Genomic DNA, 27,520 nt, shown 5'->3' on the forward strand with positions numbered 1-27,520 from the left:
GGCGCGGCGCGGCCCGCCCCCGGGGCTGCCCTGCCCTGCCCGGCCCCGCCCGGCCCCGCTCCCGGCAGCTGCCTCTACCCGGCGAGCGCCAGCGGCAGGTAGGGCCGGGCCGGGTGTCCCGCGGGGAGCGGCGGTGCGGGGCGCTGAGGCGGCCGTGAGGCGGAGTGTCCTCCCCGCGCCCCCTCCGGCTGCCGCACGCCGGGGCTGAGGGGGAACAACCGTGCGATGCGCGCCGAGGGGGCGCGGGGCGGCTCCGGGGGGCGGCGGTTGCGGGGGGTACGGAGGGAGGAGGCGGCGGCCGTGGCGGGAGCCCGGCTCCGGTTCCGACGGCATCTGCGAGGACGGCGGCCGGGCTGCGCGATCGCTCTCCGTGACTTCCATCCGCGCGGCGCCTCAGCCTAACGGTGGCCGTCCCTCAGAGCGCTCGGCTCGGTGCGTTAAGCCGCCCGGAGCGGGTCGGTGACACACCCCGGGGCAGGGGGGGCCGCAGCACGGCGGAGCCGCTGGGCCGGGCCGGAGGAGCCGCCTGTGAGGAGCGGGGGCCGGGCCGGGGCGGCGGGGCCGCGCTGCCTCCGGGCCCGGGGCGCCCGCGAACGCCGGTGGAACCGGTGCGAGGCCCTTCCGTGATGGGAACAGCGGGGGTTTTGTTTGCTTTGTTCTTGGCCTGGGGGAGGAATGTTTGAAAGCTCTATTTGAATAGAAATTCAAAAAATGTAGACACTTAAAACGTATTTAAAATGTTTCCTAGGAAGAGTGTTTAAAAAAAAAAAAGTTATGGGGATGACTTGTTTCAAGGAGGCCTCATTAGTAAGTAGATCCTCTTTGAATAAAACTGCTTTGAATGTCATTTGCTTTTGGATGTAAAAAATCCGACTTTGCTAACAAGGATGATACTAGCATTGTTTCCCCTTAAGTCTCTTATTTTTCTTACTGATCATTACAATTTCCATTTTCCACTACCAACTTTCTGCATGATGCAAGTTTATCAGCAAAAAAATTTCCTTTGCTGGGGTATGGCATGGCTCAGCTTAGGGTGTCCTACTCTGGAGTCAAACGAGGGTGGGGGTTCCTTAAACATCTCTCGTCCTTTAGGTTTCTCAAACTATTTTACAGAACACTGTATAACATCCGTCTGGGCAAATAAAGCGAAACCCGAGTACCGAGGAATAGGTCTCGCACAACCTTGGCTGTGGCAACTGGTTTCTCTCATCTTGCCCATGAGATAATTTATTCCATAGTCGCTACTACAGAGAGGTGAGAGATCGAAGTTTAACCCATGCCACTAGCAGAGAGAAGCAGAAGTCAGCCCTGTTTAACATCTGCTCCGCAGGGTGGCTGCTGCTGGCCTTACAGCCGCCTCCCTGCCCGCCCCGCGCTGTCCGTGCTAGGTGTGCTTCCAGGCTCTGGATTGAGCTCGGCTGTTCGCCTCCAGGGCAGATAATGAGAATGCTGTCCTCTGTGCTTACGCACCAACCCTGGGTGTCAGCGTTAGTTTATCTGTACCATCGACGGGCCCCGTTGCAGGACTGACTTGCTGGAGTGGCGATAAGTCCAGCTCCATGGATTTCACTAGAATTCGGCATGAAGACAGGGCAGGAATTGTAGTTACAGCTCATCGGTGACATAGGTGGGTGGTGAACTTCTTAAATGTTGAGTGTTTAAATACAGGCATGGATTTTCCGGTGGTTGTCTGAGTGTGTAGCTAACAATTCGTTTTAGTGAGAGCTGAGTACCTGCAGTGTCCCCAGGAGAACGTCTCCCACTCTCGGAAGAGTGGAGGCCTTCTCCAGCTGGATGACATTCCAACGCTATGGGGAAAACACTGGGGAAATTGAAGCAGCCATCAATCTTTGGCCGCTTCCGAATATCTAAAGGGTGACAAAGCAAAAATGCTACTGCTAGTTTCAGCTTTGATTTTACTGGCACAAATCCAGCACGTTTGTGAATTTGTTCCTTTCATCACCAAAGCAGGGATGTGAGATAGTGTTTCACAGTCGAGTTTCATGGTTCTGATAATGTTACCAAGGGGGATTGCTGCCAGCTCCAGCTTAAAGACTGGCTGTCTGACATGTTCCATTGCAAGGCTATTTTTGTAGATACTTTATATTCTTTTACGAGTGCTTCAGCCACTTACTGAGTTTGTAGTGTGGTCAGCAGTGTCTCTAAGGGGGAGCGCTTCTTCTGTGGAAGAGAAGAGGTAGGAGCCTTCCCACAGGACAAGAAGCAGCAGCTAGCTGTTTGCAAAGACCCATACTGAACCAGTGCTTCCCCCCACCCCAAATTCAGATAAAATAACTTTTTGGTGTAGGTTGGGTCTTTTATAGAGTCCCGGTGGGAACTAAATCATTCTTAAAATAGCACCGTGATGTATTTTGTTACTGAGGATTTATATCTGCTTTCAACTCACTTTCCATTTTAATTCCAGTCTCAGACATTAGTGTTGCTACTGAGTAGCATGTATATGGAAGAGGAGGTTGGACAGGAACATGCAGCTTCACAAACCAGCTATTTCCCAGTTTTGCTTTGGAATCTTGACACCAAGAGAAACGGGTTTTTTTTCTTTTTATTTTTTTTTTAAATATGAGCTGAAGCAATCAAGTTGCAGATTGGTTGCAGTAAAGCAGAACATGGTTAAACACAGATATAAAGTAGCTTGGGCACAATAACTAACTACTGTCTAGGAAGAAGCAGCTGCTCTTGTTTTTTGTTTGCTTTCACAGCACTTAGGAATTGCCATGTGAGTAATCTAGTTCTGAATATGTCTCTGCCTGATTGGTATCAAATGCTTTTCATGAAAAGGCAGAAAATTCTGATATGGGCAATTTGTCAGTAACAAGTTGTGTATTACTTCTGTTGATTAGTGGTTGTCTGATTCTCCAAAGCAGGTATTTGATATCCCTTCTAAAAATTTAAACTGAAAAGAAAATTGTATATATTGGTATTTTATATGTCCACTTGTAATCTCCTTTGAATCCTTTCAATCTCAAGACTCAAAAGATGTTTTGTGCAGTGGCTTTCAAAGGTCACTGAGCTTTTACATTTAAGAAGAAACCCTCAAGTTATCTTTTTTTGTGCAGCTTACCGCTTTGTGTACCTCTGCCATGTCATTTGTTCTGCTTCTCACAGCATTAGTTCAAGTCCTTGTCGTTTCAGTCTCTTAATCATTAATTAATCACTTCAGACACTAAGAAGACTAAGGGAATTGGAAAGAAATGCTTGGGATGATTAATTCTTTTCCCATAAAAGCAATAAACTTGCTGGAATTCTCAGCTACGAGCCATGCTGGAACTTTTTTCCCCATATCAGACACAAACTCCCTAGGTGGGGATAGTGCACAGCTATTGAGCCTAAAACTGTGTTTTGTGAGTTTGTGAAGTATTTTTCTGCAGGAGGCTCAACAAAACAATGGTCCTGTGACAAGGCAACGGAGTCAGATACAGTCCTCGGGGCCCAGGGGCAGAGAAGCTGTCGCGCTGGTTCATCAGTGTCTCCTCTCTGAGGCAGCTCACAGCAGCTGTTTAGACAAAGGAAGAGAATGGAAAAATGCACGGGCAGTTTTTCTCAGGTCTATCCTTGTGACTTTTGGCAGTCAAGAACTGCTGTGATTAGGGATTTCCTGAATTGAAGGTCGCTTTCAGATTTTTTTTTTAAAGTCAGGAGAATAAAAGTAAATGAACTGGCAGTAGGAGTGTCTGAGCAGACTTTATATGCACCAGGCCTGGATTGCAGAGGATATGCTTCTGCCTCATCTCTGCTTCCCAAGAAGTCACGGGCATTGGCAAATTTCCAATATTTACACTACGTCCTGCAGTCTTCAACTCCCTGATAGCAAAAGTACACCGATTGCCAGAGTAGATTCATCAGGCCTCTTATTAGCTGCTTGGCACACTGCTAGGCCTCTCTTTTTTTGTACACGTACGGATATGTTCATACCCTCCGGCTGCAGCTACACCCCTGGTACTTGCCTGATCGTAGCGGGGAATGCTTCTCTTGCAGCAGCATGAGTCCTGTGCTGTCCGTCACTGTACAGAGGCGCTCAGAGCACAGAGGCTGCTGATCCGGGTGTGTATCCAGGGCACTGGAAGCTGTCACTGCTAAATCCCATCATAGGTGTAATCAGATCAGACAGCGTTCATAAGATGTCAACTTTGAGTACTTCACACCTGCTCGGTGGAGGAAGGCATGGTCAGAAAAATTAGGAAAGGAAGTAGCAGCCTTTAACAGTAAGCGTTTGACTCTCAGCAGGATTGCCAAGTGTTTATCTCTGATTATCCACTGGCGATGCATTTGCAAGGTTAAATAGAGCTCTGACATTAGGAGAATTAAATAGAGCTCCAGCAGGTTTTTCCTGGGGTGCTTTGCAGCGCTTGGCAACCTGAAAATGCCAGAGGGGAACAGCCATGCTGGGTCACGGACACTCAGCTGAGGGAGGGTGGTGGTGCCGCTGACGTTGGAGTGCTTGCTTTGGTTGGTATTCTGGGGGTTTCTGCCTGTTCACACTTCCCTCTGGAGAATTACCTTTATTTTAGTTTGTCTGTTTGTTTTTCCCCACCTTGGGGTGGACTAGGACTGAGCTAGTAACTGCATCCTCAGTCAGGATAGTCAAACCAGGTTGCCAGGTTTTTTGATCAAAATTTGGGATGTGATGGTGACTGGGTGGAAGGGTTAGATGGTAAAGACTCTGAAGTTTCTGGGGTTTTGTTTGTTGGTTTTTTTTTTTCCTTTTACCCATTTGAAAGTGTTCTTTTCTGACTACAGGCTGCTTTTGGTCTTTCCCTTTCTCTTCTCCTCTTCTGTCCATCCTTCACCTCCCACTGAGAACCTGAAGAGCTGGAACTGATCTCAGCTGATGTCCCAGCACAACTGGGAGAGGGAGAAACAACTGTTTGTCTGTATTAGGAGGTAGTCAGTCAGTGGGACGCCATCCAAAAACAAAGTTTAAACATATGTTATTTACTGAATGTTTCCACACACAGTAAAAATACAGCTACAATTCAAAACAGCGTCTTTAAAACACTGGAGGAAATGAATCATCCCAGGATCTTTCAGGATGGACGGAGGCTGCCGTGCTGAGAGCTAGCACCAGTAGGACTTTCCCTTCTTCCAGGCTGTCTGCTTTGAGAATGCTTGTGGTTCCTCAACACCAAAGCCTGAATCCTACTAAAAATAAAATAAAATAAAAAACCCCTCTGTTAATGACCAGAGGCAGAGCTGCAAACACTTTGCTATGAGGAAGACAGGAATATTTTGGCATGTTTGGTTATAGCATTGCCTTCTTGTGGCTGTGTGCAGCGGGGATGGGAGCTCCTGCTGCCAAGGCTGGTTTTGGAGCAGAAAACAGACTTCGTGAGAAGGTCTGTCTCTTGAAGCCAGAGTCATTAATGCAGTGGCCACACCTGCATATGTTAGGAGAACTGATAGCGAAATGGAAAGGGGAACTCTAATATCTTCGTACGTCTCCACGCTCATTTACTTGGAAGTGGGTGTTTGTGAAGAAAACCGCTGCCTGTGAAATGGGGGGGTCCTGTCTCCTGGTGCAGAGCTGCCTGCAGTTGTGTGTGCTGGGTGCGGGGCTGGAGCAGCAGGTCAACCTCTTTTGCCTCTCAGAGGTGGACGCAGGTACCAAAATCCTGCCCTGGCCGTAGCCGTGCCTCACGTTCTGACCATTGTCCCTGATCTAGAAGCAGCACTCTGATTTGGAATGTATATCAAGGGAACTAATTTCTGTTAATTCTGAGTTGCTTCCTGTCTTGTGTGGAGGTTTTTGCGATGAAAAGAAGAATTCTGTGTGGAGCTGATCTGGACGGCGGGAGCTGACTGAGGCAGAGTTTCTGTGCAGTCGCCCTGGGCTCCTGCGGCAGCAAAGCAAAGCGAGGCCAGGCCCCGGGGTGGGCTTGCTGCAGGACTCGGACGTGCTGTGCTGCATCCGTGTGGCATAAGGCAAACTTTCACCTACCTGATTTTTACTCACAAATCTCTTATTCTCAACCCTGATATTTGCATAGACTTCTCTTGTCCTCGTCATACGTGTAGCAATGGCTTACTGTAAATCCTTGCACCTAGTCGCCTGTGTCTGATGCTGCACTTGCAGTGCAAGGCCATGTTTCGTGCTTCCCTGTTGGACTCGTTTTAGGCCGTCTCTTCTGGTTTCCAGCCCTTCTTCTCCTGCAATAACATATTACTGTGTTCTTCTTTGGGTTATGGATAATGGATTGAACAGGCTCTTGTGCTACAGAGGAATGTATTGGCTAGTTCTCAGGAGAAGACCAGTTTGCATAAAGTTGCAGATCATTTCCCCTGTACACAGTCAGGACCTGGTGACTGGAGGAAGAACATCTGTGTCATTTCCCTGCAGCTGACCACAGGCATGTCTTCACTGCCTCCATGAATGTGTTTTGGCTGTCACCACCAGGTCTCTCTACGGGACGTAATCTGGGATGGTAGTCATATTTTAATGTGCTGGATTGTGTCTTACAGGTTACATAAGCACTCCTTTAAGACATGTTTTCAGCACTGGACAATGATTTGTGTTTGAATATAATTCAGGATTCATTTTTGCTCACAACTGAATGAAAGCAGTCAGTGGTTGCCACTGATCCATACTTATCTATGCTGTGTGTATTTAAGTGCATGATTCAGCTCTCACGTATGCTCTTAAGGTAGGGCTTTTAAACAGTTGATTTTATCAGCAGATTTTCTCTGGGTGTGTTTCAGATGGGAGGCCTATATATTCTCCAAAAGTTTCTCCCATGTAAGTAATCATCTTCCCGATTTACATGAGTGCAGCTGAGAAGAAACTCAGGCTTTTGTGTGGAAGTTTTTAGCCTTGGTGCATTGGGCTGAACCCTCTGTGTTTACTAAGTGGATCATATTCAAAAGGTAGAGAGACCAGAATAGAGCTGACATGACTCATAATGCAAACAAACAGCTGGAAAAAGTGAACAATACTCAAATCATCTGGGTGTTCTAATTTGCTGAAGTGGTTTAGTAGGAATTTTAACTTCTGAATGCAAAAACCCACTTGCCAGTTGTACAGATAATGCTGTACTTCATGTCCAGGACTGTTGATCTGAGTTCTTCTTGGAATCCGATGCATATTTTAAATGAAGGAGGAAGCTGCTGAAGGGACAATGCCAGTTCGAATTTTTTGGATTTGTGGCTGGCTGCGTCTGCTGGGATGTAGCTGCTAGGAACACCATTAGCTATATTGCTCCTCATATAGGGAACTGAAATAGTTTGTGGAATCACCATGGCTAGGGTAGGAGGAGGCTCTTCCATGCCAATTTTTCTTGTCCCAAATAAGCTTTGTTTACTAGCTTCTTCAAGGGATGGAAGGAAAGAGGTTGTTTATAGTTTCATGTGTATATGAATTTAGTCTGGAGACCGAAAACTGATCTAATCTATCATTTTAGGTATTTTTCAATGCCTATCACCTTGGCAAAGAAGCTGAAATCCCACCAGATTTATTTTCAGTGGCTTACTGAAGAGTTAGTTGTAATATATACCATTTTGGCAAGGAGGCTATAAGGAGCAGACAAGTTATTTAGTTTTCAGTGTGCACTGTCATCAGCTGTTCATACTGTGCTGAACTGTTCCTTTCTCTGTTTTATGCAGCATCATGTCTTGAGTTTTTTATTGTCAGAACTTGAAGGACTGTAGTGTTAAACTCTCACAATCTTTGTAAATTCATCAGCGTTTTTATGGGTCGGCAGAGGATCAGAGAAAAAAGAAATGGCTGCATGGGTGGTCAGAAAGTATAGATTGTTTTCAAAGTGTAGAAATAGCTAAACCTGAAGGAAACAAATAACTTTATTTGTGGTATGTTTGATCTCTTCAGTGTCATTATTTCAGACAGTGATCTGGAGAATGCAGCTCGTACTTGGGGAGCAGTACTGTCGTTAACTACAACCTGTTGATTTTGTTGGGAGCGATCATGCTAGTAGGATTGTGTGACTTCGCTGCTTGCAAAACGCAGTGACTTATGGTTTTCCTGTTGCAGCAGAAATACGGTGGCGATTTACTTCTTCTGGCACTTGATATAGGAGGTCTGGAATGCTGTGAGACAAGGGAGTCTTTCTTTTCCTGAGGAGATATATTATGATTTCTTTGGAGCAATCCATATTCTCCAGGCATTTTTTGGCAAATAAATAGAGGGCAAGAGAGCATTAGCTGGGTGGAAATGCAACAGTTTGCCCCCAAGGTGCAATAAGGATTGGTGCACGAGAAGCTTTTTTGCAGCATGAATGTTGTGTGGATACAGACTCAGTTACTAAGATTTACTGTCCTCCCCATATTTTAGAAATTCAGTCTGTATTTGCAAGTTATTTTGATGCTCTGTAAGTATTATCCATTAAAATAAAAAATACAGCCTTTGCCATCTAGAAATGCAGAATTTTTTCCAGAAGTAAGCAGCAGGTGGTTTAGATACTCTGTGGTGTAATAGTATGTTGGCTGCAGACCTTCCTGTGTGGGCTTTGTTTGTGCAGCAAGTTTAGACAAATGAACTGAACCTATCAGGAGCTAGAGCCCGGAGCTGTGAATGAGACCAACCACATGGTGTTCTGGCCTGCCACCCCTCATTTCACAGGCCCGCTTAATTCCGCCAAGCTTTCCTGAGCAGCCCTGTGCAGGTAAGTCCTTCCTATATTTGTGGGTATCTACAGGTGTGAATTGCCACAGGTTAACTGTAGCTCCAAAAAAATGTTATGCTCGGTTTTTCTGGTAAGTGGCCAGTTACTGAATAAAAGCTGCAAGGAGAGTAAGCTATTGAACAGTGGTTTTTTGAATGTGAGGGAGCCGGAGTTCTCTCTCTGATGCATTGTGAGACAGAGGAAAATAAGCCCCCTCACCCCCACAAGCAGTGTTTCTTTTAAACCGGGATGCTGTTAACGTAGTGATCAGACCTTTGGGTCTGTGTTTCATGTAAATACTCACTTAAAATGTCTCTTTCCACCGCAAGACATAGGCCCCTTTACAGCTGAGTCTATTCACGTGAACCACTGCACTTATTTCTTTTTTCACCCACTATTTTTACCAGCAATTTTCCACCTCTTCTTTTCCAATTGCCCATCTTCAGTAAGTATCCAGAAAAAAAAAACCATCCAGAAGCATCACTGAATGGCTTAAAAATATATGTGCTCTTTATAGTCTTAGAAACATCACAGTACAAAGTGTTGTGAGGAAAGCCCCATAAGCTAATATTTGCTGTGTCATATGGAGGAACTGGCTACTAAATATTTATACCCATTCCATCATATTTAATCTTGCTTTAATAATTATTTAATTTAAAAATTGTTAAAATATAATCATTACTGTCTTGCGCATTTTGTGTTCTGAAATACTCTGGCAATCCCAGAAGTCAGAGGATGTTTTGGTTGAGTGTGTGCATTCCTTCAGCTTTGGTAAAGCTGCTCTGGATGTTTGAGGTTGAGTCAGGATCAGACTGGAGCCTAACAGAATAAAGATTTTTCTCCCCTTTTTTTCCCCCTGTCAGTATTGGATGATATTGTCTCGTAGAAAGACACTGTAGATAGCATCATTAGATGCTTTAGGTGGTGGTAGGTGTGAAGATGTGACAGTATATGTGAGGTGGAGGAACTAGGCATTAATTATTCCCTCTAATGGACTTTGCAGTGTGATGAGACAGACTAGGAGATTCTGGGCTCTGTGTCCACAGGTTTTTCTGGAAGGGAAAGGACATTCCTTTCAGTATAGTTGTGCTGGGCCACATCTAAGCAGTGCAGAACTGGGCACCTTCTTGGCAGAAACAAATTCAGAGGAGAGTAAAGACAAATGGCAAAAGTGCTGATGGCATCAATTCATGAGGGCGTGGAGTGACTCTGTGACAGATGAGTGGGAGGCACAGCCACAGAGATGAATGTAAAGAGCATAAATGGAAGTATTTAGGGAGGGAGGCAAAGAGAACTGTTTATTACAAGTTGCAGGGTAGGAATAAGAAAGGTGTTTTGGATTGGACACCAGGAGAGAAAAGTACTGAGTCCCGGAGCCGAGGTGGTGGAGGCATCAGCTGTCAGGGCTTCCAAGAGCACCATAACAGAGAGGATGCACAGCAGGGCAAGACTGTCAGGTTTGCCGAGCGGAGACACTGCATGGTCTCTCTGACTTTTCTGGCCTTTCTTCTGAAGCAAGCAGCTTCCAGCCTCAGGAAAATCATTTAACGCTTTCCTGAAGAAGCAATCTCTAAATCCTACCATTGGTCTGTGTGCCAGACGCGGACTTTTGCACGGTACCAAGTCTCGCGTTTTGTGTTTGGTAAATAGGGGGTATATCCCTGTAATTATTTCTATAGGCCAGTCTCCATTATATGGCATCCTCAGCTAGGCCTGTCGTGATTGTGTTAACTGCACATCTGGATACCATAATAAGTTGTTGTCTTTCACTGTTTGCTCAAATCATTCGACTTCTTTTCTTAAGTTCTTGTTTTTATCATTATGCAGCCAAGTGTCATTCAGATGATCCATCTGCACTGAAATCCTGTATTCCAAGCCCTTTCCTTGTTTTCCTTAAATAACTTTCCTTTGCATAAGACGTTGGCTCTGCTTAGCACCCTTTCAGTGACTAAGCTGGACAGTTTTATTAACATCAGCTTGAAATTTGCCTTTTTCCCATGTCTCCAATGGGACACCCTTTTCGGTAGGGTCCTGGCAATCTCATCTGGCATATGCCCTCAATAAAACGTCCAGAGCCCAGATTTCTGTGGCTTGATTTAACAATGCAACATTTGCTGACAGCAGTAATAAACCATACCGGCTGTTGGAGTACATTGCACTTATTCCCTTCAGACATGCTTCAGATTAATCTTTACCACAGAACACTGTAATATACAATTTATTCGTTGTAGCCCTCTTTCCCTCTTTTGCCTGTATCTATAGTCTGCAACTAGTTGGCAAGGCAAGCTTGGACTGAGGGCAAAACTTATAAAATGCCAAGTTAATTAGAAAACCAAATAAATTGTTTTTCCAAAGTGTAATATATGCTTATGAGCATATATCTGCAGATTACAATATATCCTAAAATGGAATGCTAACACGGAAGGTTATCCTAGTTTTTTTCACCTTCAGTCTGTGAAGTTTGCCCAAGTGTGGCACTGTACGGGTATTTATTAATAAAAAGTCCAAAGTATTTTTCCATTTGGAAGGGACCCCTCTCTTTCTGACGTTATGCAATCCAGTCATCTTGGTTGGGGTGCGCTGCAGCTGCAGAAGCCTTTCGCAGCTGGCTTCCTCGGCGTCAGGCTTCCAATGGCTTTTTCACTGGGTCTTAGACCTCTGACACTCTGAACTTCCTTCACAGAGATCAGACATACCAGCAAGACAAAGACATTGTTTTTATTATTTATTTCAGTTTGAGCATTTCCAGTGAAATTTTCCTAAATCAGAGTTTGCCAAGGTGACATTTCAAAACAAAATGCATCAGCTTGGACAACAGAGAAGCAGAGTGCTCTAATGAGAGAGAGGGAGAAAGAAAATGTTCTCACGGAGAGAGGAGAAAGCACAGACAAAGTGGGGTCTGATCTTTCCCTCATGGAAGTTTTGTTGTGGACTTTTGTGGGTGGAGGATTTGGCCCCTTAGTGAAGCATCTTTTGAGAGATTCTGAAAGTGGGAAGGAGCCTCAGGCTGTCAGTAATTCACTCCTGGGCGCGTTAAGAGCAAAAGAGTAACCAGCGGCACAGCCACACGAAGGCGTTAGTTCCTCCTAGCATTCTTGTTCGACCTTCCAGAATATTCATAGCCCCGCGCCCGAGAGCATGGCCGAGGCAGCTCTCCGCGCACCCGTGGGCAGTGTTTGGCAGGTGCTGTATCGCGGCCACTGCCGCGTGTGCCTGCAGGAGCCAGTCCACCCGCCGGTAAGGGCCTAGGGCTGCTCTGTTCCTGGGGTGCTGCAGTGGAAAGTGGGATGCAAGTCCTTCTGCACAATTTATTTACAGCAAACACTTGGAAAATGTGATGGATTGACTTGCTGAAGCGTGCGACGGTTGGAAGAACAAGCTCTTTACTGGCGGCAGATCACTGGTTTGCTACGATCAGCCATACTGTGTTGTAATTCCATTGAACTGAATTCTCCTCTCAGGGTCTTGCTACACCCTCAGTAATATTTGGTTGTGAAATTACTGAATTAGCTCTTGTTCTGTCACCTCCCAGACTCCTAATACGCTTTTGCTAACACAGGAGCTGAAATACATCGGTGCCTCTCAAACCCCTCTGGACTGTATTACCCTGATAGTAGCTTGTGTGGAGATTGCATTCAGGCGCAAGACACACAAAGCGCATGCTGAATTTTCCATCTTGCTCCTCTGACAAGTGCAGAGAGATGAGGGTGTTCCGTCCATCCTCAGGTTATTTGGTTGTATCCTTTCAGTGCTTCCCTGTTCTTCCATGTCCAGAGAAGGGCAACGCAGTTGGTGAAGGGTCTGGAGCACAAGTCTTAGGAGGAGCGGCTGAGGGAGCTGGGGTTCTTTAGCCTGGAGAAGAGGAGGCTGAGGGGAGACCTTATGGCTCTCTGCAACTGCCTGAAAGGAGGCTGGAGCCAGGGGGGGTCGGTCTCTTCTCCCCAGTAACGAGTGATAGGACGAGAGGGAACGGCCTCAAGCTGCGCCAGGGCAGGTTTAGGTTGGATATTAGGAAAAACTTCTTCACCGAAAGGGTGGTCAAGCATTGGAACAGGCTGCCCGGGGAAGTGGTCGAGTCTCCATCCCTGGAGGTATTTAAAGAACGGAGAGATGTGGTGCTCGAGGACATGGTATAGATGGACTTGGCAGTGTTAGGTTAACGGTTGGACTCGATGATCTTAAGGGTCTTTTCCAACCTTAACGGTTCTATGATTCTATGATTCTCGTCTCCAAAATCTCTTTCTCTGCAGCCCTTGCCATCTGGAACAGTCTTTCTGTTCCTCTGCATCTCATCAGCTTTCCATTTATTTGCAGTTTTCAGCTGACAAAATGTTGCCTCTGTTGCCGATGTCTCTTAATTTCTTCCTCTCATATTGGCCTCATGACTAGATATTTGGCTTGTTTGAACATAATTGCACTGCCGGCTGTAATGGATAGCATATTGTCTTGAGTTATTGCCTGCTGGGATTAACCATCTGCAAATGGCTGAAGGAGTCTCTGGGACTTCCAAGAGGTCTGTTTGCACAAACACGTTACGCCCCTGTATTGCGGAGGGGGTGGGTGTGTTTGTCCCTGATAAAAGATTGGCTTCTGCGGTTCATCTTCACTAGCAGCAAGAGGAGGAGGGAGCTGGGACTCCCTACAGCTTCTGTAGGAGGGAGAAGCCCATTTGCTGCTAGAAATGGGCAAACAGGACTTCAGTTATATTTTTCTCACCATTTTTTGCACAATGGCTCTGAAGCTGAACTGTGTTAGCTCCATGTCTGTTGCTGGGCTTGGATATGTTGTTACAGCAGCTGTTGTGCTTTCAGCTGTGGTAAGTGATTAACATCACAATTAAACATTGAAAAACTTTTGTTTTTCAATTACTTATGAGAGTCACACTCTCTTTTAACTCTTTCTAAGGAGTTTGTCCAATTTTATAGTGGGAATTTGGGAGAAACTAAGTCAGGCTGACTGGAATCGTAATGTTAAAAGTTCCTTGTTTTCCATCTTTGTTTGATGTCTGATTTCAGCTTAGGAATCACTTTGGTAGCTAACTTGCTATTTTGCTTTCTAGTTTGTAACATTCTTTTTTTCTGCCTTGAAAGCTGAGCGTATTGTACTTTTGTCCATCAGCTGCTGTGAACTATCTTCTTCGTCAAAATACTGGATGCTTCTAATATAACATTTTAAGTTTTTCTTCCCTGTTACCTGATACCACTCCAAGGCATGCTGTAATATATGGACAAACTTCCTTTGCCAATACGACAGAAATGTTTTCTTTCCTTTCAGTATTACCAAAGTGAAATCTTTTATAATACAGTTACAGGAAAGTGTTCATTATGTTTGAAGAATGGATCGCATGTTGTTAATACATCGCATTAGTATGACAACACACAAAATTGCAATGTCCTTAGGACGGGATGTTGTGTACATTAGTGCAATTCCTATAAGGGAACAGTTACACAGAAGTACTGAAGTAATGTGTCAGGACAGAAGAGATATAAGAAACCTGTTAATTATATAACTTTGGTGATACTCACAAAATTTTCCTGAGAGAGCTGGATAAGTTAACACAGGTTTTAGGAAAACTGTAAATAATGTTTGTGCAAGATGTACAACATGTATAGTTAAAAGGCGTTTATTTTCTACAGTCTTGAACATCATGCAGCATTTATAGAAAAGAATAGTCAGCAAGGGGATTAGTCTTTCACTTAGGTGCCATCTTGAAAAGCTAAAAATTAGTAAAGGAAATAGGCAGAGTAAAATCAGTAAAATGAGGAGAGGTAGACAGAAAACAGAGAAAAGAGAGTCTAGGAAAGAGTAAGTGAGGAATAAGCCAGGAATTAGAGTTGATTGGAAGTGAAAATTAACAGTGATCGATTGAGAGACTTCCCTCCCCCCTCCTTCCCTTTTTGTTTTACTTCAAAATTCAGTGCAAGAGAAAAAAGGAAACTTCCTACTTGTTGCCTGAAACAATAGTTAAGAGATCAGAAGCAATATAATTTAAACATGCGCTTCCTTGTACTGTGCGTATTGAACAACATTCTCTGTCTCGCCCCTAGCCTGTCAGCATGGTGGAACACGCTGAGTTTTCGAAGGCTGGGAAGGAACCTGGCCTTCAGATTTGGAGGGTCGAGAAGTTTGATTTGGTACCAGTGCCAAAAAATCTGTATGGAGACTTCTTCACGGGAGATTCCTATCTGGTGCTGAACACCATCAAACAGCGAAATGGGAACCTCCAGTACGACTTGCATTTCTGGTTGGGTAAGTCTGATGGGAGTGCCCCTGCTGATCGGGGAGCCCAAAGGGAACTCTGCTCCTCTCACTACACCAGGCTTGTCCACTAAGTCTTACCCAAGGAAATAAAAAGCAGAACTGGCAGTACAGTGAGAATGCGATTTTGGGTGCGTATAGTGCTACTCACCTTAAATATTTGAAATGGTTTCTGCAATCGTGAGTGCAGCCATCTCTGTACGCAGAAATACCTTTTTCTGATCAAGATGCCAGAATAAGTCCCTGTTCTCCAGAGGCTCACAGAGAAGACAAGATCTCAGATGAAAGGGGCAGCTGAAATCCTTTCTATTTGAGAGGATGGAGGTCGGTTGTTATCCTCCTGACTGAATGAGTGGGATTTTTCCCCCTCAAGTTCAGACCTCCTTACTGGCCTTCTGCAGTAAATGTCACCAAGTCACACGGCAAGGCTTTCTCCACATCCTGCAAAACCAGGACTCCTTGACAATGTCATGGTTAAAGCTGTGTAAGATACTTGCATGGTGGCTTGTCGTATGTGCCATCTGTCAATAGGTTTTCCACACCAAAGAGCTCCGAAGAGGCAAACTGCTGTGGAACTGGTGCCCCATTAGTATCTACAGCCTTCGTAAAGCCTGGTAATGTCTTCCTGCAGATTCATCTGTCTGTGTGTTTGCTCCATAGCAAGTTTCCTTCCAGGACAGGGTGAAATGGCAAAAGAAAAGTGAATGATGCCTATCAAAGAGACAGCTGTGGAGGAGTGGGGCTGCAGCAGTTACGATGGCATTGGAAGCCTGCCAGAAAAATATACAGTTTATACTGCTGTTTGGAGTCACTATTAGAAAAGTTTGGAAATGGCCATTCTGCAGACCTTCCTGCAAACTAAACTTCCCAGTAATCTGCTTTCTCCCTGGTGTTTTTGCACAGTTGAATGTAGAGGCAGAAACCCTGCATTCGCTCCAAGTTATTGCCTTTTCATTTCTTAGGAGATGAAAGCTCTCAGGATGAGCGTGGGGCAGCTGCCATATTCACTGTCCAGATGGACGACTACCTTCAAGGGAAGGCTGTTCAGCATCGCGAAGTGCAAGGCCACGAGTCCCCAACTTTCCTCGGGTACTTCAAATCTGGCATCAAGTACAAGGTAGGTGATGACTGGGTCTTTATACTACCAGGCTGAATCAAGTTTGCAAGAAATGACATCCTGCCCACTGCCCCATTCTCAGAAGAATGAGAATTGCCCCTTTTCCAGTTGCTTAAAACCCATTCTCAACCAGATGTTTTCAATGAGTTGGAATTGACAGGGTGGAGAACAGCAGATCCCAGTGGGAGAGCTTTGGCTGAATTAATAATACACAAGCAAAGCCCCGGGAAACTTTAGGAATCGAGGTTTTGTTTTTCTTCGAGAAGCAGAGGGAAGAACAGTCCCAAGACGTCTGGAATGAATTTAAGAAACAGCGAACTGAGTTAATGGGAAACGCCTACCCAGTAGATTTAATTTCTCCCCACTTACATAACTGAATTTGACCTTTCCAGTCTTTTTCTGTGCTTAGCCCACCTCCTTAGCATGCGTAATGTTTTGGTAAAGTAGATGAATAGTAGTGGTAGTTATTCTTCCATGGCATTGCAGTAAAGTGGAGTAGAATAAGTAGAAACATACAGTCAAGAATGGTAGTGTGTTAGGAATCCAGTGGCACAAGGGAAGCGATACCAGGTCAAATGCTTGCCAAGTGCGTACATTTCCTCATGCCTAAGACTTTCCTAGTCTTTCTGTTTCTCTTCTTTCCCCCTCATTTGTTGTTACTTTCATTCATTTGAATTTGGTTGTGCTTTTTTTTGAGGATAACTGACATTAGTCCTGTTGCCTACATTGACAAGTAATTCCAAGTATGTCTTTGTCAGCAGAGAAGGTGAATCCTGAGGTTGGGATAATTTCTGGTAGGCAGGACATATAATACACATGGAAATACACTCTTTGCCACACCAGTCAAAATCCTATTAATACTTCAGCTTATTGTGATCTTCAAATTTGGAGATCTCCAACCGTATTGAACCAGTATCCCTTCGGTGCTGTGGCAATGGATAGCTGGGATGTTTTGATAGATATGTGCTATACGAAAGCCCAGCCTGGGCAAACTAGCTCTCTCTGCCAGCTGCTGCTGACCCTCCTTCCCGTGAGAGGCAAAAACTGCTCACTGATAGCAAATCAGTAGGATTTTCATTTTTTCTGAAGCAACAGCACAAGTCTGAATTGTTGTTTCTTCATTTTCCCTTAGGCTGGTGGCGTGGCTTCTGGCTTCAGGCACGTGGTTCCCAATGAAGTAACTGTGCAGAGGCTTCTGCAGGTCAAAGGCAGGCGAGCAGTCCGAGCGACGGAGGTCCCTGTGACCTGGGAGAGCTTCAACACAGGGGACTGTTTCATCCTTGACCTCGGCAGTGTAAGTACCATGTAAAAGACAAGTTTAGCAGACTTGCAGGGGCAGGAGATGCCTTTAGTTCATGTAAGGATTTTTTTTTCCTCCACTCTGTTGAAGCTGTCTCAAGTGTTGAGCATTCTGAAACACGGTATAGCCAGTCTTTTAACACCTTTCAGTCCCAGCCGTACTGCCATCTTGTCTAGAGAGGGGGTTGTTACGCTCTGACAGCTGCACGGTCTTTCTATTTTCCCCCAGAACATCTTTCAGTGGTGTGGCTCCAACAGCAACCGCCAAGAACGGCTGAAGGCCACCGTGCTGGCCAAGGGGATTCGGGACAATGAGCGGAACGGTCGCGCCAAGGTCTATGTTTCGGAGGAAGGATCAGAGCGGGAGGAAATGCTTCAGGTTATTCGCGTCATCCATTTGTCTGTGCTGGAGTGGGAAGGGCGGTATGTGGAAGAATGGGCGGGATGGGTAGATAGGGTCAGTAGTGTGTGTCTTCACACACGAAGTGTTAGTGCTACACTCAGTTCAATGCAGACTTGCTCCTCTGAATCGCTGGGACGTCAGAGTGTATGTTCACTGGGGAAACAGTTCACTCTGGGGAACAGAGATTCGCTTGGACTGGCAGGTAATTTTTTTTTGTCTCTCTCACAGGTCCTGGGACCAAAGCCCAGTTTGCCACCAGGAACTTCTGATGAGGCCAAAACTGATACAGCCAACAGAAAGCTGGCGAAGCTCTATAAGGTAACAAGAAACCCTGACAAAAAGCCTTGTGGCGAATGGAGTGATCTTGGCGCAATTAGATGGAGCTGGAATAGCAGAGAGGAGCTGAGCTGATCTGAGTCCTGCTTCTGCCTCATTCTGCTGTTAGCTTTTTATGAAGTTTTAGGTATGAACCTTGGGTGCTTACACTGCATACCCACGTGCTTTCTGTTGTCTTTATCACCGCTGCTGACTGTAGTGAGACAGCTGGGACTTTCCAGGAATTTTTGAGGGAAAGGCAGAGTGTGAAATGAATGGAGGAAGAAGGGAGTTTTCCTTTGTGTTATCGGGCATTGTGTTAGGAAGATGACAGGAAAGAACTAGAAATAGTGAGCCTGAGAACCAGGATCTACCCCTTTCTACATCCAATGAGCAGGATGAAGCAATGATTTGGAAGGTAACGTTTGCCATCAGCTAGTGTAGGTGTAGAAGAATGTCCAAGACTTTTTGGGAGGAATCTTCTCTACAGCAGTCTCTGGTAATGATGTGGTGACTGTCTGCCACGATGGTTTGTAACGTGGACCTTTATCCGTTAGGAAGTACAGGAACTCAGACTATTAAACCCCGCTGACACAGGGAGGCCTATTCACAGTTACCAGGACTGTCCCCTCCAGTTCTTGGGTGCAGCTGGTTTGCTTTAGAAGATATTTCTTGGCTGCTTGTGCACCAAGGATGTTTATCATTTTGGATCAATCTTTCTTTGATGGCATCTGCTTTGCTAGAAGTACTTGAAATCTTCAGAGAAAGCGTTCTGGTTTTGTCATACTGTTGCTGTGTCAAAGGTATCCTGTTTGAAAAACAATAGTGCCTGAAGCAGGCAGTGCATTCAAATTTATTTCCCTTCCACTCCCCGAGTTTTGGACTATCGCCACAGAGCTGGAGGGCAACAAACGATGCCTTATCTAATCTCCGTGCTGTGTTATCACAGGTCTCCAATGGGGCTGGGACCATGACAGTTTCCCTGGTGGCAGATGAGAACCCCTTCTCCCAGGCGGCCCTGAGTACGGATGACTGCTTCATTCTGGACCATGGCACAGACGGAAAGATCTTTGTTTGGAAAGGTACCATAGCGACGTGGGTGAAGCTGATGATGATCTTCATCCAGTTAGCAATCCCTGTTTCTTTCAGGCTGGGTAGGGGAGCATACACTTGATGGTGGTGGTGCTTTCCAGGGCAAGTTCGGATAGCATTAAGAATCTCAGAAAAGCACTCTCATCTGAAATGTCAGGTGCCGAGGCACAGGGTCTTTAGGGTAGAAAATTAAAGGGAGAGTCCTGGGAGCCAGGAAGAAAAGATTAAATTAATATCCTAAGTAGAAAGGCAGTTGTGCTCTCTCAGCCATCACAAAAGGCATAAAAGAGATGGAACAATTGTCATTTGCTCTTTGGCATCATGTAGCTGGAAGGCTGGGCCCTTCTACTGTTGCAAAAGGTGGAAGTACTTGGGACAGTTTCTTCTCAGGGTATGCAGAACTTTTTAAATGTTGACCTCTTTTCTCTCTGTTTTCATTAAAGGCAAGAGTGCCAACTCTGAAGAGAAGAAGGCAGCACTGAAAACAGCTTCTGAGTTCATTGAGAAGATGGGTTATCCGAAACATACCCAGGTAAGGACATGCAGCCCACCTGCGGCCAGCCCCCAGGCACCACTGGGGTTACTTTTCTGCCACACAGGCCGCTGACTCCAGAGCACGGCTCATCTGAAGTGTCACTAGCAGTGTTTCAAGCCTTTCAAGCAGCTCCTGTTTTGGGGGATCTGCTCTTCTGCAGGGAGATATTGCAGTGCTGCTCCTGGGCTAACACTGTCCTTAGAATTGCATTTACCCCCACACAACTAGTATTTAACATTTCTTCCTCTCAGATACCTTTTTACCTTTTCCGTGACCTTCTCCAAAGAGTGAAAAAGAGAAGGCGTAGCTAAACCTGTCCTTCTTGTTCTAAGGGAGATAATTCTAAGGGCTTAACATCCCTTCAGCCTTCCCTAGAACTCACCTGAGATTGACTCTGCATCCTAAGCATACTGAGACCTGTATTGTTGGTTGTGATAGTAGGGCCTTCCAGGTGTAGTTACAAAGAAGCTTAAGGATTGAATAACACTGGCTTGAAAGAAACAGATCCCTTCAAACTAGTGGTCACAAGCAGCAGAAAACAGGCGATTTGTCATGTGTCTTTTCTCTTGGAAAAGATCTACCCAGTACGGTAATAGCTGGTGGTGCTCTTGATTGCTGCGTCTCTGGTTATGGCATCAGTGAGACCTGACATTGCTCTTAATACCACGTCTTGGCGCCAGGCATTTCACACCTGTGATCTCAGAAGAGCTGTACTGGGCAGTTCCCTGTACCCAGGGCTCACGGGAAGCAAGGAGTCGCCAGAGCTGGAGCTGTGTGGGATGGGGGACGAGGCTGCTCCTGATGGGCTGGCTCATTTCTTTCAGGTCCAAGTCCTCCCTGAGAGTGGTGAGACACCTTTGTTTAAGCAATTCTTCAAGAACTGGCGGGACAAGGACCAGACAGAAGGACTGGGGCAGGCTTACGTGTCTGGACACGTTGCCAAGATCGAGAAGGTGCCTTTCGATGCTGCCACTCTGCACACCTCCAAGGCCATGGCTGCCCAGCACGGCATGGAGGATGATGGCTCTGGCAGGAAACAGGTGAGCAGTGACAGAATCCCTTTGGGAAGGTTTCCAGAATTTTCTTTGCTACTTGATGGCATTCCTGCAAGAGCAGTGAGACAAATGGAGGCCTGAGAATCATCAGCACTGCAGTTCATAAATGTTGGGGGAATTTTAACACCAGAAACGCCAGCAGGGTTTTGAGAGTCCTGCAGCTAAGCGGTGTGGATGAGCTGTTAATTTTGACCCCAAAATTTCCCTGGGAGCAATGCTTCACCCAACAGTGTGGACCCAGATTTCTTTCTCATTCCCCCTCCTCCCTGTTGTTCTAGCTGTTGCCGTCACACGTGTGAGGGGCGATTGTCTCAGAGCACCCATCTTACGCCCCTGGATGCGTGCATTTGCACATAGAAGCAGTGGTGGAGGCGGGCTTGGAAGGGCTGAGTACTGTCCAAAAGCCCACAGAGGTCCTAGCCAACGTTAGACTTGTCAGAAGTCCCCAGTAAAGCCTGAAAGCTCTCTTCCTGCCCCTCTAACCGAGAGAAATGGAAGTGATTGTGTCGGGTACAAAACGGGCATCCGTGCGGGCGGTGCCCGTAGTCTGACTCGCATTTTCTCCAGTGGCTCTGGCAGCACTGATGAATCCCATCCCGCTTTGGAAGCTCACAGCAGCGTAAGCTCAGCGTGCCCCGCTCCCAGGCCTGGCAGCAGGCGTGGGATGCCGGGCCCGGAGCGGCATTCCCAGCAGGTGGGGCTACAGGCTGCAAGGTCCAGGAAGGGCAGGGAACAGGAGCTCTGCCAGGAAAGTCCGCTTGTTCTGCTGTCAGGTTGAACTCAGAATATTTCTGCTCCTCTCCTTTCTAGATTTGGAGAATAGAAGGCTCAGAGAAAGTGCCAGTGGATCCTTCAATGTATGGCCAGTTCTACGGAGGCGATAGCTATATTATCTTGTACAACTACCAGCATGCTGGAAAACAGGGACAGATTATTTACACTTGGTAAGAAAGTTTTCCTGATGCAAGTCAGGCAACACTGGGGCTATGTGGGGCTGAGAGTCCACTTGAAAACGGATCACTGCTGGTTCCCACTTACAGAGGATCCTCGGGGGATAAAATTTCACCCTGGATAACCTTCCCTTGCAAACAAAACAATACCAGAGGTCTGGAATGTTTTGTTCAAAGTGGAACAATGGGAGGAATTACTGTGCTAGTATTTTTTTTCTTTTTTTTTTTTTCTTTTTTTCTTTCCCCAGTAGTAGTTACTCTCTTCTTTGGATCAAGCTCTAGTTCTTTTTGCAGAGTTCCTAATCTTTCGAGGCCACTGTAACTAGTTTTTGATACTCTGCCACCTCGGCTGGTGGCTTGTGACTGTTACAGTGCCCAGACCATGCCCTGAAAGAGGAGTTTTTCAGCAGGCAGTCTCACCGTGGTCTTCCTCCTGCCTGTCAGCAAGCAGAGAGAGCACAGGCAAGCTGTCTAACTGAGACAGAAAGGATGTGGTCTGCTGCCTGTGTAGTTCCTGATAACAGTACCGATAGGCATGGTTTTGAACCAGCTGCTAGAAAGATAATGGGAGACGGGCATGAAGATACTAAAGAATCTGTGCTTATTATCTAGAAAATGCCTTTATCTCCCTCTGTAATCACTGTGTTACAACACAGGATAATGAATTTCTCCTTCATGTTGAATGAAGTGCTGCAGAGGTTTGGTAACAAAGGTTTTCCTTAACTCTTCTTGATCTCTGTAAGGTGTGTGTAGGGGTGGGGGAAAGGGCTGGAAATAAAACTCAAATTTTGCCTTGTGTTTCAGGCAGGGTGCCAGTTCCACTCAAGATGAAATTGCAACCTCTGCATTCCTCACAGTACAGCTGGACGAGGAGCTGGGAGGCAGCCCTGTGCAGGTAAAAAACCCTAACACAACCATCAACCAAAAACCCCAACACCGTGGGAATAAATTTTATAACTATATATATAATATATATATTATAATATATATTATAATTTTATAATAAATATATATAAAATATATATAATATATAATATATATAATAAATTTTATGACTATATATATATGATACCAATTGGCAGTGGAGAAACCCAGTCATGTAGCGGCAGCCTCCAGCCACGGCGTAGGCATTACGGAGTGGCTGTGTGCCTAACCTCCGCTCCAGCTATTACGCAAGGAAGTTTTACAAGTGCCCCGTGTGAGACAGGAGGTTCTTATGGCTGTTACTTGTTCCCTCTGTGCCGGTGGATCACTCACCAATTAAAATGAAACGCAATTGTGAAAGCTCAGTTGAAACACTGGTCTGGTTTTGTGCAGGAGGTAATAGCTAAGCTCCTGTGAGCAGCTGGGTGCTACGTGAATATTCCAGCTGGAAAGATGGTTGTCAAGGCCATTTCTAGTATCTCTCGTGCTGCTCTTCGGCAGCAGCTTAAAACTGACAGCAAGTTTCTTCTTTTTCTCTAGAAACGAGTGGTCCAAGGAAAAGAGCCACCTCATCTGATGAGTATGTTTGGTGGAAAGCCCTTGATTGTTTACAAGGGCGGAACCTCTCGGGAAGGAGGCCAGACTGCGCCTGCAGCCACGCGTCTGTTCCAGGTGCGATCCAGCACCTCGGGAGCTACCAGAGCAGTAGAGGTATGTGGAAAGAGTCGACTTTCGTGTTGTATGCGTAGGCTGTGATGGGAACGTGATCCCTTTGAACAGAATAAGGGCCAAACTGAGCTGTCTGATGTAAACTGAAACACATTTTGAAAACTTTACTAACTGTTAAAAGATTCCTCTTTTCCCATGGGTAAGTAGTGATAATCATTATTTTCTAATTAGTTTATAAATTTCACCTTGAGTACCTTTAAGCTATTTTCTCTTAAGTCCCCACTAGATGCTGCACCCTGTACTATCCTGTACTGAGATACTTTTCAAACTGTTGAAAACCATTAGAATCTGGCCGCTGGGACTTGTTCTAAGCCTGTGTGACAGCAGTGCCGAAGACAGAAAGTGCTAAGTGCCCTGTATGCAAGTAGAACTTGTGCCAGCACATAGGTTAGGAGCCCTACCCCTTTGAAAGAAAATGCACACAAAAAAAACCCCGTGCAACAACAAGAGACAGACTAAATCCTAGTCAGTAGCTACAGGTGAGGCAAGAGCACTGGTTTTTGTCTGCAGCAACTTCCAAAGTTTCTAGCTTCAAGATGACATTTCCTTGTTGACACAGAGGAAATTACGTCAATGATTCATCAGCCTCGGCAGCAGGGATATTGCTCTACAATGGTCGCCCCAGCAAGTTCTTAAATCTCCTGTCATAACCATAAAGACTGGCAAAATGACAGATCCAAGCATCCTTGCCAGAGGTCATGTGTATCTGTAGATTACACACAGAAACACACAGCTATTTACTCTTCTCATATGATTAAGTCTAACTTATCACTCAGATACAGGCACACACAGAGCCACGAAGATGGGGAAGGGTTTAGAGGGGAAGCCGTACGAGGAGCGGCTGAAGTCACCTGCTCTGTTCAGCCTGGGGAAGAGGAGACTGTGAGGAGGCCTCATCGAGGTCTGCAGCTTCCTCACGAGGGGAAGAGGAGGGGCAGGCGTGATCTCTTCTCCCTGGCGACCAACAATAGGACCCAAGGGAAGGGCAGGGCGATCTGCCAGGGAGGGTTAGGTTGGACTTTAGGAAAAGGTTCTTCACGCAGAGGGTGGTGGAGCACTGGAGCAGGCTCCCCGGGAGGTAGTCACGGCGCCGAGCCTGACAATATTCAAGCATTTGGACAACGCCCTCAGACACCTGGGGTGAATTTTGGGGTTTTCCTATGCAGGGACAGGAGTTGGACTCGATGATCTGTGCGGGTCCCTTCCGACTCAGGACATTCTATGATTCTATGAAATATACAACATATCTTATAACCTCACATGCTCGTATGGAATGTCTTGTTTGCAGTTTATTCAACGATAGGTGCTGATTTTTATTTTGAAATAATGGGCTGTGTGTAGAGGACGATCCCATCTGCCATGTGCAATGTTCCTTCTTTTCAGCTGGATCCTGCTGCCAGTCAGCTGAACTCCAACGACGCCTTTGTCCTGAAAACGCCCTCTGCTGCTTACCTTTGGGTCGGCCAAGGGGCCAGCGATGCCGAGAAATCGGGAGCACAAGAGCTGCTGAAGACACTGGGAGCTCGCCCAGTACAGGTTTCTGAGGGCAGAGAGCCAGGTGAGGGAGGCGCAACGGAGTCCGAGATCATTTCTGTGTAGCCGCACGTTCTCAGTAATTATTTCATGGATATTTGCTTTTGGCTCTCAGAAGAAGAAAATGGGGACATAGGCACAGAGGGGCTTCTCCAAAGCATCTTCATGATGTTTAACAGCGCACTCGTGTTTGCAGGCCTTTGGGACTTTCTGAGATGGACGGGTGCTTCAGATCCTACCCAAACCATACTGCTGCTGTGGTTTCCGTGAATAGTTGAAGCATCAGCATCTCTTTCTCTTTTTCAGATAATTTCTGGGCAGCTTTGGGTGGAAAAGCTCCTTACCGTACTTCTCCGCGGCTGAAGGACAAGAAGATGGATGCTCACCCGCCTCGTCTTTTTGCATGCTCCAACAAGAGTGGACGCTTCACTGTGAGTATCTAAGACGACAGTCAATTCAACGTCCATCTGACAGAGCTGGGAGAAACTCGGTCCCAGCCTGCTCTGAGCCAGCCAACAGGCTGTTACACCTTGTCTTCCTTTGCGGCGTTGCCTCCAGAAGGAAAGCATCGGCACCATTTTTCTGCAGAGACAGCAGCTAGTTCTGTTGCGCTGTTGTGTCAGCACAGCAACTTTCTGAAGCATCAAACTGGTCCTGCCCTGGTTAACGACTAGCTTTCAGGCTGCAAATTTTAACTCATGACTCCTTCAAGTAAAAGGAGACAGCATTACAAGTCTTAGGCATGAGTGAAAGAGTTTCTCGAGGCAGAGAGAGACTGATTTTGTGTTCTGTGGGCTAAGAACACTTCTGTGACGTAGCCTGAGTTGCACGGTCAAATCCTGTGCCGATGTCTAACTTAATGCATCTCACCGACAAGAGGTGAAACTAGAACCTCTGCCAACTGCATTTCTCCTGTAAAGGTAAAATGGTGCTTGAAGCGCGTGCTCATCTTTTAACCTTATGTTTTCCAGATTGAAGAAGTTCCTGGAGATCTGACTCAGGATGACCTTGCTACAGATGATGTTATGCTCCTTGACACATGGGATCAGGTACGTCCCATTTACCTAGTGACGAGGGAAGCAAAGAACAGGCACAAATTGGCTCTGGATCGAGACCCAAGTCACAACAGCTGGAAGAGTTGTTCTATTATGGAGTCCTTTCACTTTAGGCTTGAGAACAAGCGACCTCACTAGTGACACTGAAGAGAACTTACACACAAACTTGAGAAGAGAGCTGGTGTCCTGCCGTTTCTTTGCTTAGCTTAAGGGCTGAAGAACACAAGCTGCTGCCTAGCATATCTGCTCCCCCAGTCTGGCAGCTTCTCGAGGGCAGCACCCTTGTCCCTCCTGAAGAGGACTGCGAACCGTTGTTAGGGCTCAGCAATTTAAGATACTGACACATTTTCTGTTATTTTGCAGTAACAGACTGCGCATAAATCAGCCAAAAGGCAACTTAGAGATTAATTTTGTACATTTTATGTAAAAATGTTCAAACATCTGCTGCTTTTTTCTGATGTTAAGCTAGCGTATAATTTGTTCATGTATCTAGAATTTATGTAGATAAAATGCAGTCAAAAAGCTTCTCGTTATCTACCAATAGCTTTAGTCACGTAGGTCACCAGCACGAGTATGTTCTTGTTCTGCGTCACACTCTGTTCACTGAGACTGTGTCTAAGTTATCCCTTCTTTCATAAAGAGATCGATTGTTGCTGAAAGAATTCTTTTTTTTTTTTTTTTATCTTTAGGTCTTTGTATGGATTGGGAAAGATGCCCAAGAAGAAGAAAAGACTGAGGCCCTGAAATCTGGTAATGTCACATTTTCCTCTCTGAACTAACAGTTTCTTATTTTCCCACTATCTGATCATAAGGCAGGCAATTTAATATACTGAGAAACATAGTGTAACCACAGTGTAAAATTCAATGTTGTGATCAAAGGGATCCCCTCTCTCAAGAAAGGAGGATCCCCAAGATCAGCATAAAGAGGTGTAGCATCCAGACACGCTGTGCTCAACCCCCAACACTGAACAAGTATCCTTGTGAGGGTACGCGGGTGTAGGCTGCCACTGTATTACAGCATCTTATAATCCTAACGTCAGTTTTCTACCAGGTGTAGATAAAACCAGTGAGTGCAAGCTTTTATGGTTTGTTTGGGTTTTTTTGTTTAAACGAACAATCTGAACTTGTATCTCTAGCATCCGCGTAGCTACAATTGAGCTGTTTCAGCTGTTGCCCCGCGAGACTTGTACTCTATGAATTTCCTTCTACTTGTGTGTTTTCAGCTAAGCGGTACATCGAGACTGATCCAGCCAGCCGAGATAAGAGAACTCCAGTCACGGTGGTGAAGCAAGGGTTTGAGCCGCCAACCTTCTCCGGCTGGTTCCTGGGCTGGGATGACGACTACTGGTCCATTGATCCTCTACAGAGAGCAATGGCAGATGTGGAAGTCTAAGTAACGGGTTTTTTCTTTTTTTTAAATGGAGCAAGTTTAGTGCCTTCAGTGCCTTCAAGAGCTACTTCCTCCTGCAGGATGCTTGTTAGCAAGGCAATGATGTTAATAGCCAATTAGCTGTGCAATAATTACCAAAAACAATCGTGACCAGTCATTGACCCTACTCCTTGCTTTGATTATATTTAATACAATAAAGCTTGTATGGAATACGTGAAGAATAGAAATGGTGGGG

At 45.8% G+C, this 27,520-nt stretch overlaps 1 protein-coding gene across 3 annotated transcripts; it reads left to right on the plus strand.

Annotated features, from left to right (window-relative positions):
* GSN (gelsolin) lies at positions 1-27,497 on the plus strand. 3 transcript variants are annotated; one of them, XM_087752696.1, is made up of 17 exons: positions 1-98; positions 14,678-14,879; positions 15,851-16,005; positions 17,138-17,299; positions 17,534-17,683; positions 17,936-18,025; positions 18,972-19,104; positions 19,558-19,646; positions 20,474-20,689; positions 21,515-21,648; positions 22,459-22,549; positions 23,119-23,289; positions 24,691-24,865; positions 25,147-25,271; positions 25,812-25,889; positions 26,585-26,645; positions 27,119-27,497. In XM_087752696.1, the coding sequence occupies exons 2-17, from the start codon at positions 14,687-14,689 to the stop codon at positions 27,286-27,288; spliced, it is 2,193 nt and encodes a 730-aa protein (XP_087608822.1). In that variant the 5' UTR covers positions 1-98; positions 14,678-14,686; the 3' UTR covers positions 27,289-27,497. The 3 variants fall into 3 exon arrangements, with proteins under 3 accessions (XP_087608822.1, XP_087608821.1, XP_009475287.1); XM_087752695.1 differs by lacking the exon at positions 1-98 and adding an exon at positions 749-807; XM_009477012.2 differs by lacking the exon at positions 1-98 and adding an exon at positions 13,240-13,446.
* The last annotated feature ends 23 nt before the right edge of the window (positions 27,498-27,520 follow it).

The sequence above is a fragment of the Nipponia nippon genome, unplaced genomic scaffold, assembly GCF_047370975.1.
Source record: "Nipponia nippon isolate SJK-2023a ecotype South Korea unplaced genomic scaffold, ASM4737097v1 scaffold_16, whole genome shotgun sequence".
NCBI classification, from domain to species: domain Eukaryota; kingdom Metazoa; phylum Chordata; class Aves; order Pelecaniformes; family Threskiornithidae; genus Nipponia; species Nipponia nippon.

Excerpts from the sequence above, each read along its gene's own strand:
- GSN (XM_009477012.2), top strand. The coding sequence starts at position 13,312 with ATGGGCAAACAGGACTTCAGTTATATTTTTCTCACCATTTTTTGCACA. Across the intron at positions 16,006-17,137 it reads AATCTGGCATCAAGTACAAG|GCTGGTGGCGTGGCTTCTGG; the intron begins GTAGGTGATGAC and ends ATTTTCCCTTAG. Across the intron at positions 25,272-25,811 it reads ACAAGAGTGGACGCTTCACT|ATTGAAGAAGTTCCTGGAGA; the intron begins GTGAGTATCTAA and ends TATGTTTTCCAG.